Genomic DNA, 18,350 nt, shown 5'->3' with positions numbered 1-18,350 from the left:
GCACTTTATTTATTGGACAAGCTAAGCCTGTTTGCAAAGGGGCAGGACCGTAGATCATTTCAGACACATCTGCTGGCCCGAAGCGTCGATGGCTATCTGCAGAGTCAATTGGAGGGCAGCACTGACAGCTTCAAGTTATTGGGGCTTTGGGGCTTTTCACACCAACTCCCCTCTGAGGTGGAAGGGCAGGTAGTCCTGTCCTGCCCCAGGGAGGTCCTCAGGTACCGGGTCATAAATCCTCACTGGCTCCTCATACGCTCCATGGGGCCATTCTCCACGCTGATAAGTTCCCTGGGAAACAGAGAGAAAAGAAAGTGGAGAATAGGTGGGGAGGGGGGCAGAGCATGAGGACAAGATCCAGGGAGTCAGCTCCCCATCAGCCTGACAGGGCAGCAGAGGCCAGGATGGAGGCTCTTAGCATCCTCACCATTTGTGCTGCTTTGTAGGGAGTCTCCCAGGCACCAGACAGGGGGTACAGCCTTTCAACTTCATCATAAAGGGGTCCGGGACCTGCCACCTCTTCATATTCATGACCCCAGAAACCTGGAATAGGGACAGAAGCCAAGGGAGTCGGCTGGTTAGGAAGTCCATTGTCCTGATCTGGAAGGTTATTTCAATTTCTAAAGGATTGGAGGAAATAGGCAGGGAGGAAGGGGAGAGTCAGGGGGGCTGAGCAGGGTGATCTTTCAATTTACCTCGATATTGGGGTTCCTCTTCAGGTGTTGGGGCAAGCTGGGGGCTGAAGTCCTTCATGGAATGGTAATAGGGGTCCGCCTCTGCTGAACTTTCCTGTTCCCCAGCAAAAAACAAACCCAAATCTTCATCCATAGTCAGAGCCAAGGAGTCTGGAAGAATGCCCTCTTTCCTCCCCACTATCTACTTGGGACTCGTAGAATCCCTTCCCTCCCCCTCCCCCACTTTAGTTGCACTCAGATGGGGTCCCGGATGTGTGTCCTCTCTCATTCCCCACCCCCTTCACCCAATGCTCTTATTCCTGTCCAGGGAGGGATCTGATAAATTCATTCACTCAAAGGTCTCCTTTCAGAGGCTATTTGCTTTTAAAAGAAGAGCCAGAACAGATAACTATTCCCTAATAATGGAATTCCAGGCACACATGGATTGGGGAAAATATTCAGGAGCTTGGGTCGGGGGGCCTTTCCTAAACTCATTCAAATCATAGAGGCAGCTGGGACACAGTAGGTAAAGAGCTGGCCCTGAAGTCAGGAAGACCTGAGTTCAATCCTGCCTCAAACTTTCTAGCTGTGTGACCCTGAGCAAGTCACTTCATCTCTGTTTGCTCAATTTCCCCATATGTAAAATAGGGAAAATAATAGCAGCCACTTCCCAGGGTCGTAAGGATCAAATAAGAATATTTTTCAAGTGCTTTGTCAGCCTTAAAGCGCTATATAAATAAATTCCAGCTATTATTATCAAGTAAATCTCCTCCCGGAGGCTGCCCGAACCCCACTGTCCTCCCCTCAGTCTCACCGTAGTGCTTGGGGTGTGCCTGCCACTCCATCTGCTTTCTTCATATTCATTCCCAGCTCGAGTCTCTGACCTGCTGTCCGGACAGAAGAGTCTGGTATCAGCTTCTCTCCTTCCCAGACCACAAGTTATTCCCCACCCGCCTCCTCTTTCCCTTCTGCCCCTCTCCCATCCCACCCATCCTCTCCCTCCCTCTAGGATAAGCTTCCTCACCCTTCCTCTGACTTTTCATCTTTGGGTCCTGAGGGAAAAGTGAGAGTAAAGTAGTGAAGGTCAGACCATTTGGGGGCATCTTTGTGGGGAGTTTGGGGAACCAGATCCACGCTCCTCCCCTTGCATGCAGAGTATTACGGTCAACATCTTCCCTTTTCCCCCGGCAGGATGTCCTTACCCTCTGAGGGATGCCCACGATGTCTCTGCCTCCAGAGGACATATCCTATGCAGGAGGCATTGGAGAGGAGAAGCAGAAACCCGAGGGCAAAGAGAATGGGAAGCAGGAACCACCGAGGGAATTCTGGGGACACGAACATAGGATCCTTAGGAAGGGGAAAAGCCTACAGAGGGGTCTACAGAGAACTCCTTCCATTTCACCATCCACTGAGAGCAAATCCCTGTTCCCACACACCTACCTGGCTTCCTTCCATTGCCTCCTAGATGGTCTAACTACTCCGTTTTCCTCTCGCTATTACATCCTGCACTTGGATGCCCAATTAATCTTTTTTTTTTTGGCTTTGAACATCTTTTTTTTTTATTAATTTATTTGTTTTTAGTTTTCAACATTCACTTCTACAAGATTTTGAGTTCCAAATTTTCTCCCCATCTCTCCCCATCCCCCACCCCAAGGCGGGCGTGGTTTCTGAATACCCCTTCCCTCAATCTGCCCTCCCTTCTATCACCCTCTCTTTCCTTATCCCTTTCCCCTTCTATTTTCCTGTAGTGCAGGATAGATTTCTATACCCCATTGCCTGTATAACTTATTTCCCAGTTGATACCCAATTAATCTTAACACATTCAGTCATTCATTCAGTATTAGTCAGCAAGCACTCATTCATCTCTGAGCCATTGGAGTTACAAAGGCAAAACCAGTCTGTCCTTCATGAGCTTACAATGCAATTGTTAAAAACAGCTATCTACAAACAAGATGTAATGCAGGGTAAATGAGAGGTAATGGCAGAAAATAAGCCCTAGGAATGGGGGAGGCAGAAATGGTGGATGGGGGAGCCAAAAAGAGAAGGTGAGATTTGAACTTTGTCCTTAAGGAAGCCAGGAGGTGGGGTTGAGGAGAGAGAGCATTTCAGGTCAAGGCAGGGATGGTGTTGTTCAAGTGACAGTGAGGAGGCCAGAGTATTCAGAGAACCAAGTTCAAATACCAGCAATGCCACCTGTGTGACCTGGAGCAAATCATTTAGGCTCTCAGGCCTCAGTTTCCTAATCTGTAAAATGAAAGGGTTAGACTCAATGACTCTATGATTCTACTACCCCTGGTCAGAAACCTGCAATGGTTCTCCACTGTGTGCAGGACCAAGGATACCTCTACCTGGCATTCAAAGCCCTTCCTGATCCAACCCCAGCCCTCCTTTCCAGTCTTACCTCCCATCCCTGCCCAACATACACCTCTGCTTCTGTCAGGGGAGTCTCAACACTGCAGTTGTTCCTTGTACCTGAAATGTCCTTATCCAGGCAAATGTCACTGAATTTTCAAAGCCCAGCTCAAGGCTCACCTCTTTCATGACTGTGCCAAACAAATATGTGATAATAATAACTTGTATTTTCATAGCCATTTAAGGTTTTCAAAGTGCTTTACAAACATCTCATTTTATGCTCACAACAACACTAGGAGGTAGGTGCTATTATTGTCTCCATTTTACAGATGAGAAAACTGAGGAAGCCAGAGGTGAAATGACTTGCTCAGGGTCACACAGCTAATAACTATCTGAGACCAGATTTTAATTCCAGGTTCCTGATTCCAGGTCCACAGCTCTATCCACTGCAGCCACCTGGCTACCTAAAGTAAAGATTTCATTTAACATTGGATTATAATGTGCATTGTTCTGTAGTATTCTCAAATTACTTCATGTTCATATAAATCTTATTCCCTAAAGTATCCAAAAGCAAGGACCATATCTTGTAATTTTCTCCATCTCTCTCCCAGTACTTTATTCAGGGTTGGGTACCAAGTAGGCACTCAGTAAACATTTAGTGAATTAAATTCGGTAAAGAAGGAAAGGAGAACATGGAAGGGCTTCTAAGTGGAGAAGAAAGGAGTAAAGGAAGTTGGGTTGACAGGTCAAGGGGATGGCAGGAAGCTAAAGGAGATGTGGATGGGGCCATATGGAGGGAGCAGGTAGGTTATGGAAAAGAGCTAAGTAGGTGGTGATAGTAGGACAGATTTCTTTCCTAGGCAAAAGACCAGGAAGGCCTCACCAGGTTCTATAGGGAATTGGTCCTCTGTCTTCTCAGATGACTCTTCAACACCTAGTAAAAGAAAATGAGTGGGTTGCATTGACTCCAGGATGTCAGGATGTCCCTCTAATACCAACACTGGCTAACCTTGTTTACCGTCTCCCAGTCAAACCTAAATGGAGATTCTCTGAATGGAGCCTGTATCACAATGGGCACCATTATCCACCCAGGCCCATGAAGTTGAATGAGTACTCAGGGCTATCTTTGGCCGTTTTCTTTCCCTCGATTCTCCGAGTGACCAAGTGCTGTTGAGTCCATCTCAACCATGGCCATTCCTTTCCTGTGTCGTCCCACCGTGTCTCCTCAACTACAGGCAGGACCTTATGACCCACCACCCGCATCCCAGCAGGTCTGGCCTCTCTACGTCCTCCTTCATCTGCTTTCCGATGGCTTCTAAGGCACCTTCCAGCTCAAAATCTAACATCCTTCAGTCTTTCATGGGTTGATCTGGTCATGTCCAACGTTCAGGATCTTCCACAGTCCAGGGTCACCTTATCTTCTTGTCTTTTCTCTCATTACTCTTTTCCATGCCCTCTCTGCCCCAGTCAAACTAGGTTACTCTCTGCTACCACAACATATGCCCTTTCATTTCATTTCACAGTGGTATCCTATGCCTAAATGTTCTTTCTCCTTCTGCATTGGGCCTGAAGTCAGAGTTCAAATTTGGCCTCAGACACTCCTCAGCTGTGTAACCCTGGGTAAGTCACTTAACCTCTGTCTACCTCAGTTTCCTCAACTGGGGAAAATGGAGATCATAACAGCACCTACTTGCCAGGGTTGTTGTGAGGATCGAATAAGATAATATTAGTCAAGTGCTTGGCACAGGGCCTGGCATGGAGTTGGGTATGAATAAATACTTGTTTCTTTCACCCTTCCCCAGATGGCAAAGGCAGGAGTCTCTGGATAATGTCCAAGGGATGGGAACTGTAGTTCCTACTCTTTCCATGGACTTTCTAATGCCCAAATTTCCCTAACACCTTTCCCCCTGGCACCTATGGTGGTCACCGGGATCCGGGCTCCTCGATCAGCAAGATCGCTGTCCCCCAGGGCATTGGTGGCCAGCAGAGAGAAGTGATATAGGGTGAAAGGCCGAAGGCCATCCACAGTGAAGGAGGTGGCTTGAGGTGGGATGACATCTACGTACAGGTACCCTGCTGTCTCAGGTGCCTGATACCTGCAGCAATCATGGGGAGTTTGTAGATGAGTAGACCACTCAATTTCAGCCCGCTGCCCCCCCAATCTCCCCACTATGGCCCCTACCTGACACGGAATCTCTGCTCCAGGCCCCCATCAAAGCCTGCTTTCCATTCCAAGCCCACAGAGTGATGGGTGATATTCATAACCCTCAGGCCTATTGGAGGGTCTGGGCGACCTGTCAAGGGGAAAGATGAAAGAAAACCACCTTCCTTGAGCTCCCCTTCCACATTCTGTGCCCATGTCCAACCTGGACCCAGGTAGGCCTACCTTTCATTGAACAACCTCAACACCTTTCATTGACCAACCTATGAAAACTTGAATTTACAAAACCAATGAATTAAAAGGGGGCGAGGTTTGAGGGCTGAAAATTCCCTCTTATGAGATGATTGAGCCCACCTTTTGCTTTTCTGAAAGGGCCACATGTATTCTTCAAAGATTAAACTATCCTAGTTCCTGGAAATAGCTTTTGAGTAGCAAAAATTCAAAACACACTGAACCCCTCTCCTCAAGAATAAGAATACTTCATGAAGTGAGGTATACATGTAATTTTTCAGGCTGTGGAACAAAAGATCTCCCTAGAGCAAGGGTTCTAAAGCAATTTTGTGTACCATTGTCTCCTTTAGTGAAGCCTCAGGTTTTGTAGGCATAAAATACATAGAATGACAAAGGAAACCAGTTCTGACGAAATAAAGATTTTTTCTCATTCAAGTTTATGGACCCACCCCTTCTGCAATCTCTGGGGGTCCATGAGCCCCAAGATAAGAACTCTTGCCTCAGAGGCTCTGCCCTCCCCTCTCCTGCCCCCCACCCCAACCCAAGCCATACTAATGCTGACGATCTGGATATCGATGTGGTCAGTGCCCAGGTTGTTGGTGGCTGTGCAAGTGAAGAGGGCATAGTCTTGGGCAGCCGTGATGTTGGCAATGGTGAGGACACTGCTATGAACTGGTCCCTCATGATAGGTATGTTCAGTGTATCTGGGGAGAAAGGGGTGGATAAAGAATGAAGTAAGGTCCAGTGATGGTGGTAGTGGTGGTGGTAGTGGTGGTGGTGGTGGTGGTGTTGATGGTGATGGTGATGATGATGATGATGGTGGGGGGTGGTGGTGGTGGTGATGGTGATGGTGGTGATGGTAGTGATGGTGGTGATGGTGGTGATGGTGATGGTGGTGGTAGTGGTGATGGTGGTGGTGGTGGTGGTGGCGGTGATGGTGGGGGGTGGGGGGTGGGGGGGTGGTGGTGGTGATGGTAAGGATGGTGGGCATCAGAATAGGTGGAGCTGCAGACTAGATAGGGTTGGGATTAGAAGATATGGTGCTAGGGGTTGAGGGAGTGGCGTGAGAGTTTAGGACAAGTGGAGCGGAGTGTTAGAGGCAGAAGCGTATGGGGCCAGGATTTGTGAGAAACAGTGTCAGGAATGGGAATAGGTGTGTGTGATTAGGAATTGGGCAAATATAGTGAAATGCTTGTATTCCCAGGGGTCAAGGAGTGGGATGGAGAGAGATTGAGATCAAGGCCATGTGGGGTTAGGAGGCATGTAGAAAGCAGAGGATGTGTAGAGTCAATGAGGGTTTGCAGTCAGTGCGGGGGCTGACCTGGGGTCCTGGAGGTCCAGGGGAACCCCATTCTTGGCCCAGGTGAAGGCAACATTAGGGACACCTCGTGCCCGGCAGTGTAACGTGGCTGAACTGGACCTGTCCCCAGCGGCAGCCACCTTAGTGAGGGGCTGAGGGTATTCAACCTCAGGAGCAACTTGAGGGAGTCAATAAGGAGACGGCATAAGAGGAAGAATTTTGCCACCTAAGGAATTGTGGGACACAGCTGGCTTTCTCTAAGCTCTAAGATTGCAAGGGGCCACAGTGAGGGACTTGTGAGGATCCTGGTGGGGTATCAAGTTTAAGGTCCAGGGTGGGAGATTTGGAGGTCAAAATGACCTTAGGGTGAGGTCCCCCTAATCTAGGAGGGTCTATTACCTACATCTCACAATAAGCCTGGAGAGCCTCCGGGCAGGGGGAGGTACCCCATTGTCCACAATGCATTGGTATGGCCCAGCCTGCTCCAGAGCAGCCTTGTGAATCTGAAGACGTCCTGTCAATCCCTGTGATGTCTGTGTCATGGCCTCCAGGCTCGGTTCTTCCTCTCCCTTCAGGGACACAAATTCGGTCAAGGGCCAGAAACCCATCTTCCCAATCCCCCTGCACCTCCCGGGAGAGGCTACGCTGGTTCTGCCTCCCAGCACTCCACAGGCCCGGGCTGCCCCAATGCCCCCAACCCAGCTTCTCCCCCGCCTGCCGCCTGTCTGTCCTCTTCCAGCCCAGCCGAGGCACAGAAAACAAGCGTTTGGATAACTTCAGGAAAGTCCCTACAATCACGGAGGTGATTCAGGCAAAATCCCTGCCAGATATCTAGGGCCAAGAAAAGTGTCTTCCTTTAAGCTGTGGAAATCGAGTCTGGAGGGTGGGCAGGGCAGGAGACCCGGCTGAGGCCCCGTAGGAATGTTATCGAGCTGGGGAGAGGTCGGGGCTGGGCTCTGGGATCTGCAGCCTCGTGTTGAGGGCTGGATCAGGAAAAGGAAGAGGACTGACGCCGGGGCTGGGGCCGGGACTGTGACTGCAGGAGAATCCCTCACCAGCTTCTCCCACTGAAACATGTTCGGAAGGATAGGGCTGGCATCGACCACACAGAGGATCTCTGCCGATCCACCCACGTCCACCTCTGTGACATCGGGGATGATCCGGATGGTGGGGGCATCTGGGGAGGGAAGAGAGGCAAGGGCTAGGTCTGGGGGGGTGGCGCCAAGGGGAAGGCTGGCCACTCTCAGGCAAGGGAAGCTCACTCACAGTGGACATCCAGCCTGACCACAACCTCACTGACACCCTCTACGTTCTGGCACAGCAGCCGGTACTCCCCGCTATCTCCTCTTGTCAAGTTCCACAGTTTCAGGGCTCCTCCAGGAAGGATCCGGTGTCTGGGACCCCCATCTGAGAAGGGAAGGGATGCAGCACCCATAAAAGCACGTCCTCCCCTTCCGGAGCCCTCCAGGGCCATAGGCCCTCTTGCCCAGTCCTTCTCTCCCACTTCTGGTACCTGGACTCAGTCTGCTTCCCTGGAAACTCCAATTGAAAAATTCAGGGGCTGGGTTAGCAGACACAGAGACGGGGAGCAATGCTCCCCCGTGTTCCTGGGCTTCCACTTTGTGAACCTGATCTTCCAGGAACTTGGGAGGGTCTGTGTGGACAAGGAAAGTGATGATTAGGATCCATGTGCGGAGAGAGGAAGGGTCTGGGCTTGGGGAGCGGAGAATAAAGCCAGTCAACGAACATTAAGCCTTTACTATGCACCAGGCAGTGTGCTGAGCGTGGCTCAGTTATAGGGTCTGGTTCAGGCTTAGGATGGTGATGGGGTCAGGGATGGATGGAGTTGGGTTATGGGCCCCTCGTCCCCAGCCTGGTCACCCCCATGGAGCACGCACAAAGCACGTGGAGCCGATAGAAGGCGCTCACGGTCTCTTGAAGCTCAGGGCTGTTAGCCCTGCATGTCACTCGGTTCCCATGGTCCTGGGAAGACACACGAAGCCATATGCTCCCTGATGCCTCCGAGCCCCTGAACCGGGACGGCCTGTACCTGAAGGCCATTCCTTGGAGCCTGGGAAGGATGGGGACGTGAGGGGGTGTTAGGAGGTGTGGAGACAAGTCTGGGGGCTGGGCTTCCGGTGAGCCAGGCTCGGGGTGGAGGTTGGGGGTGGGGAGTGCTTGACCTCACCTCTCCCCTTCCTTTTCCCAAGACAGGTTGGCTGGGGGGTTACTGCTGAGACTAACACAAGTGAGGTTCACCGAGTCTCCAGGGCGCAGAATGGAGGCATTGGCTGAAATGGTCACATTGATGGGAGGGACTGCAATGAGAAGGAAAGGGGGGAGGGTCTGAATGACTCCTGCGCCATCCCAAAATTTCCACAGTGTGATAACTTTCCAGAAACTTCTATCCAACACCCCCTTTCCCCCGGGGGGGGAGGGTTTCCTAAGCCTCAGCACTTGGAGGCTCCCCACCTAGGGTCCCTCCTTCAGGGGTGTGAGAGCCCCCCTCCCCAGGAGGATCAAGGGGATGTCTCACACTGCACGTGGAACTTGGTGGAGGCTGAGGCTTGGTCGCCGGTGGCCTTGCAGTTAGACGTGGTCTTGCAGGTGTAGACAGCCTGGTTGTCACTGGGGTCCAGCTTCAAGATCAGCTCTCTGGAGAAGGTGTTCCCTGACTTCTCCACGGTGCTCCGTGTCCCTGACTTGGTCTCCACTACGAGCTTCTTATCCTTTCAATCCATTCCCGGCCCCAGCCCCAGCCCCAGAATCCGTTGGCACTTGACTCCCAGTCTGGGATTTCTCTCCTCCCCCTCTCCCCACAGGGGACCCACATTTGGGAATTCTCACTCTTGACTCTCCACCCACCCATCCTTCAGAAGCTGTTATGGGTTCAAATTCCTCCCTTGAAGCATTTAACTCAGAATCTCATCACACAGCTGTCCTCCCAGGCACAGACAGTTCCCAAATTTCGGTGATTTTCTAGCAGCCCATTCTGGACACGCGCCCCTCCCATCCCCAACCCTCTGCTTTATACAGCCACACCTGCGCCCCTGAGAAGGGATCTTCTGCCTTTCAGGAATCCTCAAATCCCTTCCCTGACCCTGAGTTTTCTGCACTCACCTTGCACCAGGAGAGGGAGGGTTCTGGGTTGCCCCCAATAGCCAAACACAGGAGCCGAACCTGATTTCCTGCTCGAAAATTTTCCCCCTTAGGGAAACTCTCAATCCAGAGTCTTTGGATAGGATCTGGTGGGTGGTGGGGAAGGGGAAATCAGCCTTTTTTCATTTCCTCTCCCCGCACATGGGCCATGGGGGTCTGGGACAGGGTCTCTGGGGAAAAGTCCTCAGGGAACAGCCTGGACTATTGAAATAGCCTTCTGATTGGTGTCCCCACCTCTAGCTTCTCCCATCTCCAGTGTCAAATGGATATTCGTAAAGCACAGGTAGAACTGAGCTGGAGAGGAGCTGCAATCATTCCCTATTCCCTCAGGACAAAACACAAACACCTCTGTTTAGCGTTTGAAGCCCTTCCTAGTCTGGCTCTGGCCCATTTTTCCAGGCTGATGATGCATTTTTCCCTCTCACACAATCTTCATTCCATCAAAACGAGCCTACGTGGCAGATGGGGATGCACACCACTCCATCTCTGTGCACCCTGGACTACACCTCATTTCTCGGAATTCTTGCCTTATGTCAAGATGCTCCAGGATCGCCTTCTTCAAGAGGCATTTTCCTATTTGCTGCTGCCCTCCCAGCCTAGGCACTGTGTATTTATTTTCACAGATAAACCCATATTTGCTTATCTGTGAATGTTACAAACCCTGCCCCCACCCTTCCTTCCTCCCCATCCTTCACAGAATATAAGCTCACAGAGGGGCAGGACCCTTGTGTATTTTTTTTTTTAAGGCAATTGGGGTTAAGTGACTTGCCCAGGGTCACACAGCTAGTAAGTGTCAAGTGTTTGGTCTGAGGCCAGATGTGAACTCAGGTCTTCCTGACTCCAGGGCCGGTGCTCTATCCACTGAACCACCTAGTTGCCCCTTCCCTTGTGTATTTCTACCCCTAGCACCTATCACCTAGTAGATGCTTAATAAAAGTTTGTCGATTGATTGGGAGGTTGAGAAGGGGCATTCTATTAGGTTTTTTGAGGACCTTAGGGGACTCACATTTTACATTGAGTGTGACTGATTTCTTGAGGGTCTCCTTGGCAAAAGCCTCACTAAAGGCCTCACAGGTCAGCATCAGCCCATTGTCTGCCCTTCGTACAGTGTGGGTCACATTGGACATGGTTACTTGACCACCATACAGACCCTGAGGATGGAATTGGAGCCTCAAACTTGGGCTTCCAGCCCATCTACCCAGGGACTCCCCCACATCCCCTTTAAGGGTGGACCAAGTCTTTGATTCTCCCCAACCCCAGGCTCCTGGCTCTTCGGGGCCCCTGGGCTCCAGCCCTCAAACCTCACATCAGTGACAGTCACATCTGTGGGTCTGAGCTCCTGCCAGCCCAGCCACCAGTGCAGTAGGACTCCTGGGTTACTAGATTTGGTGAAACAGGAGAAGGATGCAGTCTTGTTCTCATCTAGACTTGTGGAGCCCAAGATGGTGATGGAGCTTGGGGGGACTGTGAGGAGGTGAGACAGAGAGACGTGAAGATGGCACCAGACAGAGCTAGAACTAGGCTGGGGTGATTGGGGCTTCTCCCTGGGGCACCCACAGGGGGTGGACACTTTCTCTCTTTAGATCCAGCACCTTGGCTCCACTGCCATCCCCAAGGACACCCCAACGTGCTCTGTCTGCTGCCACCTGCCTTCCCCTGCCTCTGAGTCGGGGCACTCATTGGCTGTTCCTCTGGAAGAAGGGTTGCCCCTTTTCCGAGTGTGACTGCACCCAGAGCTATGTCTTTTATGGAGGATGAAAGTGCCTTTCTTCCCACTCATTGAGGAAGCCTGGTATGTCTCCCTCTTCAAAGGGTGGGGTCTCAGGGTCTCATCTCTCTCTCGGGCTTTGTTTCCCAAGGTCTGGCCCCCTAAACTAAATTGGCCCTGGGCACCGGAATTCCCAGTCATGGTTCTGGTGCTAGTGCTGGGGGAACTCAGCAAGGTTGGGTAGGCCTGGGTAGCACAGAGGAAGGAGATAGACTGCTCCAGACTAGAAAGCGGTGACTCCAAGGGGACTGTGAGGGATGGAATGGGCCAGGGGGCAGCTCCCAGGGTCCCAGGATCCTCACAGGTGATATGCAGTGTGATCACATGTCCTTGAGCCTCAGGGGACACACTGTTCTGGGCTTCACAGCTCAGCTGGCCCCCGTTGTCCTCTGGCTGGATGGTCAGAGGTAGGATGCTTCGGGCCAGGGCCTGCTTGTGGTCAGTCTCCCAGACTGTGGAGATTACCTTTCCATTCTAGGGTGGGGAAAGGCGATGGCATGGGAAAAGTGAACAGAGGATCCTGAAAGTGAAAGCCTAAATTGCTGAGACCCCTCTGTGGTGCCCCCACATCACCTTCAGCCACTGTAGAGTGGCCAGAGGGTTTCCCCCTCGTGACACGCAGAGCAGCTCCAAATTCTGTCCAGCCTTGGCTCTCCCCTCCAGCTGGCCAGGCCACTCAATGATAGGAGGGCCAGGGGGAACTGGGGAGAAGGGACCCAGAGGGGACTCAGCAAGGAGATCCTTCTCAGCCCGGGAGGTCTTCAAAGAGACCCAGAACTCAGTCCCCTTGCCATCTCTCCCTGGTTTCCCATTTTCCAAGTCCCTGAATCATGATACTTAGACTTTCCATATGACAGCGTTTTTGGCACTCTTGGTGAACAAGGCCTCCCAAGGGGCCCGTGGCACCCTCTCCTTCCCACCATATCTGGGGGCCCTAGCTCACACAGAATGTTCATAGTGAAAGAAGCTTTCAAGGATGTCTTCATGGCTGGGTTGATCACTTCACAGAGGAAGAGTTTCCCATTGTCAGAGGACTTGGGAGTCACCCTGGGCAGAGAGGAATTCAAAGATGGACCAGGGAGGTGAATAGATTGGGAGGAAGCCTTTGCGTCCTTGGAGATCCACATGCCCCATCCTGTACCTGACTGTGGCCTCCGTGGTGACGAATTTCTCATGGGCTCCAGGTTTTGTGTAGGGGAAGACGTCTGGAACCAGCCAGTTGTCTGGTCAGCAGAGGAAGCGGGGCGGGGAGAGAAAGCCAGGGAGCTGGGTCAGAAGTTAGGGAGGATGGGGGACCACATCTTCCAGAGAGTGACCACATCTTCCAGTGAGTGACCACCTCTCCCCGATCCAAACATCTTTGGTTTTGCCTTTCCTGCTCCGCTATCCACACCCACACACGCCTATCTCCATCTTCGGTCCCATTTCTGGGGTTCCCTCCCTCAGTTAACAGCTCCCTACCGAGCAGTCTGCTAATGTCTCGAAGCCACTCATCTCCTCAGCCAAACTCCCAGCCTGGACAACCCAGCCCTCCGCCTGGACAACCCAGCCCTCCGCTTCCTGCCTTCCTTACTTCTGTTAACAGCCCCTGCCACCCTCCCAGTCACCGTCCACTCCCACACCCAATCAATCACAAGATGGTGTTGACTCCATCTCGGCAATATCTGCTCCTCTCTCCCCTCCTCTCCAGAGCCACTGCCCCCACGCAGGGCAAGCAAGCTCAGACACTCGTGGGCCCTGGCCTGGACTATTCCAACGGCTTCCTCCCTTGCGTTCTGGTTCTCCAGGCCCTCCCTCCCTCCAATCCACCCAGCACAAAGCGACAGATTCAGCTCTGGCCCCTGCATGAAGCTTTCAATGGCTTCCCATTGCCCGGAGGATAGAGGCCAGATTCCTTATCTGACCATTGAGTCCAGTTGGCCAACATGGTCTTCCTAGTGCTTTGTTTCTCCCAGCTCCCATTCCTGCTCCTCTCTGCTCCAGCCAAATGGGACTTCCTTGCTTTCTCTCCTCATGTACTTTACCTCGGAATGCCCTCCTGGGTCGAATCTGCCTGTCCACTTCCTACCCAATCTTTCACTGCCCAGGTCATATGTCACCTCTGCCAGGATGTCTTTCCTGATTCCTTCCAAAAGGAAGTCCACTCATCCTTCTTTGAGCTGTCCTAATCCCTTTAAATGCCCTTTCATAATCTGTCTCACATTATTGGAAGGGGAAAGGAACAAACGTTCATCAAGTGCCTTTTGTGGCCCAGGCAGTGTGCTAAGAGCTTTACAAATATTATTTCATTTGATCGTACTTGTAGGGGCAGCTAGATGGCACAGCGGATAGAGCAGCAGCCCTGGATTCTGGAAGACCTGAGCTCATATCTGGCCCCAGACACTTACTAGCTGTGTGACCCTGGGCAAGTCACGTCACCCCATTGCCTCGCCAAAAGAAAAGAAAAAAAAAAGGAAAGATCATACTTGTGAATGTATCTTATCTTTCCTACTATGGAACAAATTGGACAGAAGAGCTAGGGTACAGAGGCGGACTGGTCTCAGCCTCCGGGATGACGAGGTTTCTTATATCAATGGAGGTCCTGGTGTTGGGAGACTAACTGGGGCTGCCACTGGGGGACATAGGGGGTTTGCGTGGCACCTGTTTGCTCACCACTTACAGTGTTAAGAGGCTGCCTGGAGCCCTAGGAGCTTGGGGCTTACCCAGGAAGACACAGCCAGGATGTGTCAGAGGTGAAACAGAAGGGATGATGTTTAACTCTCTTTGGATTCCCCACAAAGTCCGTCCCACAGCCTTATAAAAGTCAACACCCCACGTAACCTCCTTGGATTGTTGACTGTGTAATCACTTAATGGTTTCACCAAAAGTCTCAGATGCTTTCAGTCAGACACATCCACTCACCCTGGTGAAAAATGATCTCTGCCTCTGGTTTGGAGTCTCCAGAGGTGCAGGTGACTGAATATTCCTCTCCAGCAACCCAGGTGACCAAGCTCCCAGCCTCAGGGTTCATCTGGATCACCTTAGGAGGTACTAATGGGGGCACAGGGTCAGAGAACAGAGAATCCCAAGTCAGAGAGAGTGACCCCAAGACTAGACACCCGAGTCCCTGAAGCCTGTAAAGACTGGGGTGACTGCTGCATGGATCCCCAAGGTCTCCCCCAGAATCTGGCTAGGAAAAGCAGAGGCTGGAGGCTGGACTCTGGGAGTCCTGGGGCTGGAGAGGGAGTGGGGGCAGACAGAGTTCTAAGGACCTGGGAAGATCTCATACCTAGCACAGTGACTGTGATTCTGGGAGAGACCAGCTCCGGGCTGGTCTCTGACCGGCTGACTTGACATTCGAACTCTGCGTCGTCACTAATATCACACTTAGAAATGTGGAGGTGAAACTCACCTGTCAGGGAGACACAGGTACAGTGCAGGGCTGGTTATGGGCCACTCCTATCTCTGGGGTGATGTCGGGCTCTCCCAGAATCACAGGGCCACCCAGCGGCCAGCCCCTCCCCGAAAAGGAATCCCTGCCTCCTAAAAACACAGACAAGTAGGTCATCTCTCCTTAAAGACCTCCAGTGAGGGGAATGAGTGACCTCTGAGATGACAGATTCCATCTTCAAAAAGCTAGAATTATGAGGAAGCATTTTCCTTATGGTAAGCCTGGGTCTCCTTGAGGGGCTGTTCTTTGCTGAGCCCTCTGTCCGTGGGGAGGCAGGTAGGGGGCACAGTGGATAGAGTGCCGGGCCTGGAATTAGGAAGATTCATCTTTCTGAGTTCAAATCTGGCCTCAGACACTTCCTGGCTGTGTGACCCTGGACAAGTCACTTAACCCTGTTTCCTTATCTGTAAAATGAGCTGGAGAAGGAAATTGCAAACCCCTCCAGTATCTCTGCCAAAAAAAAATACCAAATGGGGTCACAGAGAGTCAAACATGACTGAAAACGACTGTGGACAGATGCTAGCTCAGTCCTTGGAGGCCAAACAGAACTCACCTCGATCAGGGTTGCCCGTCATGCGGTATCTGGGGAACCCTGGGATCTCGGGGTTGGGGCCCAACACGAAACCATCTTTCACCCACTGTACGTGCCCTTGTCTGGCCCGGACGCCACATTTCAATACTACGTCCTCTCCTTCGATGACTGTCACATTATCTGGTAGCAGCCAAAAGTCCTGGCGGGGAGGGGTCTGGAGCCAGACTTTGGTGAAGAGAGAAGTAGCTGGATGAGGGCCAGGGATCAGAGGCCTATTATGGGGAGGGTCAGAGGCCAGGGGTCTCTCTTACCTGCCACAAGCAGCTGTAGGAAGATTCCAGCATGCAGGGCTCCCCTGGGCACCAGTCTCAAGGCCCAGGACATCTCTGCTTCCCACCCTAGCACTCCCCTGCCCAGCTCAGCTCTCTACTTTGGGGTGTCTTGGAGACGCGGAGAACATCCAGACTTTGAGGAGTCTTAGAAATCACCTAATTGAACAAGAAAAACAAGTAACAGCTTCGCCCAAGGTCTCCTCACTCCCAGCTCAGGTTTCTTTTCATCGTCCTCTCTCGGACTGTCTGGCTCTGTCCCTCCTTATTTCCCTACTGGGGTGGGGGCAGAGCCCAGGGCCAGGAATCCCCCGCATCAGCACATGCCAGTGACATTCCTCAGCCCGACAACCCCTCCACGCCCTGGAATGGCCAGCTCCTTTACCGGCCCCCTCCCCCACCTGCACCCGTTGGGAGGCTCGGCCTGGGGTTGTCACCAGGGGACGAAGGGGCTTTGCAAGGCGGCTTCAAATTTGGAACTGGAGTTAGGTGGTATTGTGGCTAAGAGCCTTGGAGTTGGCATCAGGAAGAGCCGAGTTTGAATTCTGCCTCACTGACTGCAGGTCACTTAACTTCTCCCAGATGCTCCTGTCTTTAAAATGGTTCCCATGAGAGCTCTTCCTTCACGAGGTCGTTGTGAGGGTCAAAGCCAATGAAAGTGCTTTGCAAACCTGAAATCGCAATATAAATGTCTGTTGTTATTACTGCCCTCTGATCCAACTCCCCATTTTATGGACAGGGTAAACCGAGGCCCCGGAAGGGGAGTCTCTGGTTTCAGTCAGAGGACCTCAGTTCAAATTCTGATTCTGCCACTGTCTGTGTGTGACTTTGGTCAAGCTACTTGACATTCCCGGGCCTCGGTTTCCTTGTCTGTAAATGATGGAATTGGACCCCAACAACGGCCCCCTTCTGGCTCTAAATCCATGACCCCATTTCTTGTCATTTCAGATTCCTTCCAGCTGTCTCTAGGAGATGCCGTATTTCCTGGGCCCCTTCCAAGGCCAGCTGCTCCTTCTCCCCAAACCTTTGTCATGCATACAGGGATAGGAGGAGGACAAGTCAGGGAACATTTCTGCTCCAGCCCCGTCACTCAGCAGTCCAGTCTCCTCTTTTAAAGTTGACTGTGTCCTGACCAGACCCTCAACGGACTTCATTCTCCCTCCTCCACAATGTGTACATCCAAAAGCATTTATTAAGCACTAACCAAGTGCTTAGGCCGCTAGGTGGCGCCATAGTGCACAGAGAGCCAGGCCTGGAGTCAGGAAGCCTCATCTTCATGAGTTCAAATGTGACCTCAGACACTTCCTAGATGTGTGACCTTGGGCAAGTCACTTCAACCTATGTGCCTCAGTTTCCTCAGTATCTTTGCCAAGAAGACCCCAAACGGGGTCTCAAAGAGTAGGACGTGACTGAAAACAATTGAGCCACAAACGTCCCCCAAGCCCCTTTCAGTGGAATGTGTCCCAGGTGCTGAAATTCCTAGTTAACAGCACCATCTTCCAATTCCCTTCTGAGGGTTTCTACAGCAGTATCCCTGACTTAAGGGACCCTTAGACCCACTTTGTGTGCAGGAGGGGACATGCGCTGGGGCATTTGAAGGTATGCCCATTGGGAGTTTCCCTTGATTGACAATTACTTGTATTTTTATGTAAGCACTAGAATCTGTGGAGGCAGAAATGATCTGCCTTGGCACGAGACCAGCTCTGTGTGTTGGGGGGGTGTCAAAGATGACTCTAAAATTGTTGAACCAGATGACTGGGGGCCGGGGGAGGTGGCGTCATCAGTAGAGGGACAGTGAGTCAGGGGAGGGAAAATGGCCTTGAGAAGCAAGGATGGCTTTCCAGAGGAGAGAGTCAGGCTGGAATTTTTTTTTTTTTTTTTTGGCTAGGCAACTTGGGTTAAGTGACTTGCCCAGGGTCACACAGCTATTAAGTGTCAAGTGTCTGAGGCTGGATTTGAACTCAGGTCCTCCTGACTCCAGGGCTGGTGCTCTATCCACCGTGCCACCTAGCTGCCCTCAGGTTGGGATTCTTGAGAGAGCCTTATGAAGGGTTGAGATGCTTGTCTGTGCACCCCAAGCTCCATCCTAGCTCTGTTTGGTTTCCCATCCGATGGGGTGATATTATCTGAATGATACGTGCATCAAGGAAGAGATGAGATCAGCTGGTGGGACAAGAAAAAGCCAAATAAACCAGATCAAGGAAGGAAACACCTGCTAGGGGTCCTAATAAAGTGGGGACCCCTGAGGTTAGCTTTGTGACCTGGGCCGAGCCAGGTAACCTCTCCGGGCCTCAGTTTTCTCATCTGTAAAGTAATGGGGTTGGACTAGAGGGTGGCTAAATTCTCTTCTGGCTCCAGATCCAGGGTCTCTATTATAAGGACCATCCCCCAAGTTTGGGAATGAAAAGAGGAAA

The 18,350-nt window shown here is 51.7% G+C and overlaps 1 protein-coding gene across 1 annotated transcript; it reads right to left on the bottom strand.

Moving 5' to 3' along the window:
* Window positions 1-16,004, bottom strand: NPHS1 (NPHS1, nephrin). The gene is made up of 29 exons (XM_027855456.1): window positions 15,919-16,004; window positions 15,629-15,832; window positions 14,914-15,036; window positions 14,547-14,675; window positions 12,787-12,868; window positions 12,589-12,692; window positions 12,219-12,346; window positions 11,948-12,119; window positions 11,184-11,341; window positions 10,884-11,028; window positions 9,839-9,963; window positions 9,255-9,447; window positions 8,907-9,036; window positions 8,617-8,789; window positions 8,232-8,372; window positions 7,985-8,125; window positions 7,774-7,895; window positions 7,122-7,287; window positions 6,740-6,896; window positions 5,971-6,122; window positions 5,209-5,320; window positions 4,941-5,122; window positions 3,910-3,960; window positions 1,877-1,999; window positions 1,699-1,726; window positions 1,489-1,558; window positions 696-789; window positions 428-543; window positions 1-291 (listed from the first exon to the last, which is right to left on the bottom strand). Exons 1-29 carry the CDS (start codon window positions 15,989-15,991, stop codon window positions 157-159), a joined length of 3,729 nt encoding a protein of 1,242 aa, XP_027711257.1. The 5' UTR covers window positions 15,992-16,004; the 3' UTR covers window positions 1-156.
* Between the last annotated feature and the right edge of the window lie 2,346 nt (window positions 16,005-18,350).

This window comes from Vombatus ursinus, unplaced genomic scaffold (assembly GCF_900497805.2).
Source record: "Vombatus ursinus unplaced genomic scaffold, bare-nosed wombat genome assembly UNPS02010822.1, whole genome shotgun sequence".
Taxonomy (NCBI): Eukaryota; Metazoa; Chordata; class Mammalia; order Diprotodontia; family Vombatidae; genus Vombatus; species Vombatus ursinus.
Note: the sequence above shows the minus strand (reverse complement) of the source record. Positions and strands in the feature narration are given on the sequence as shown.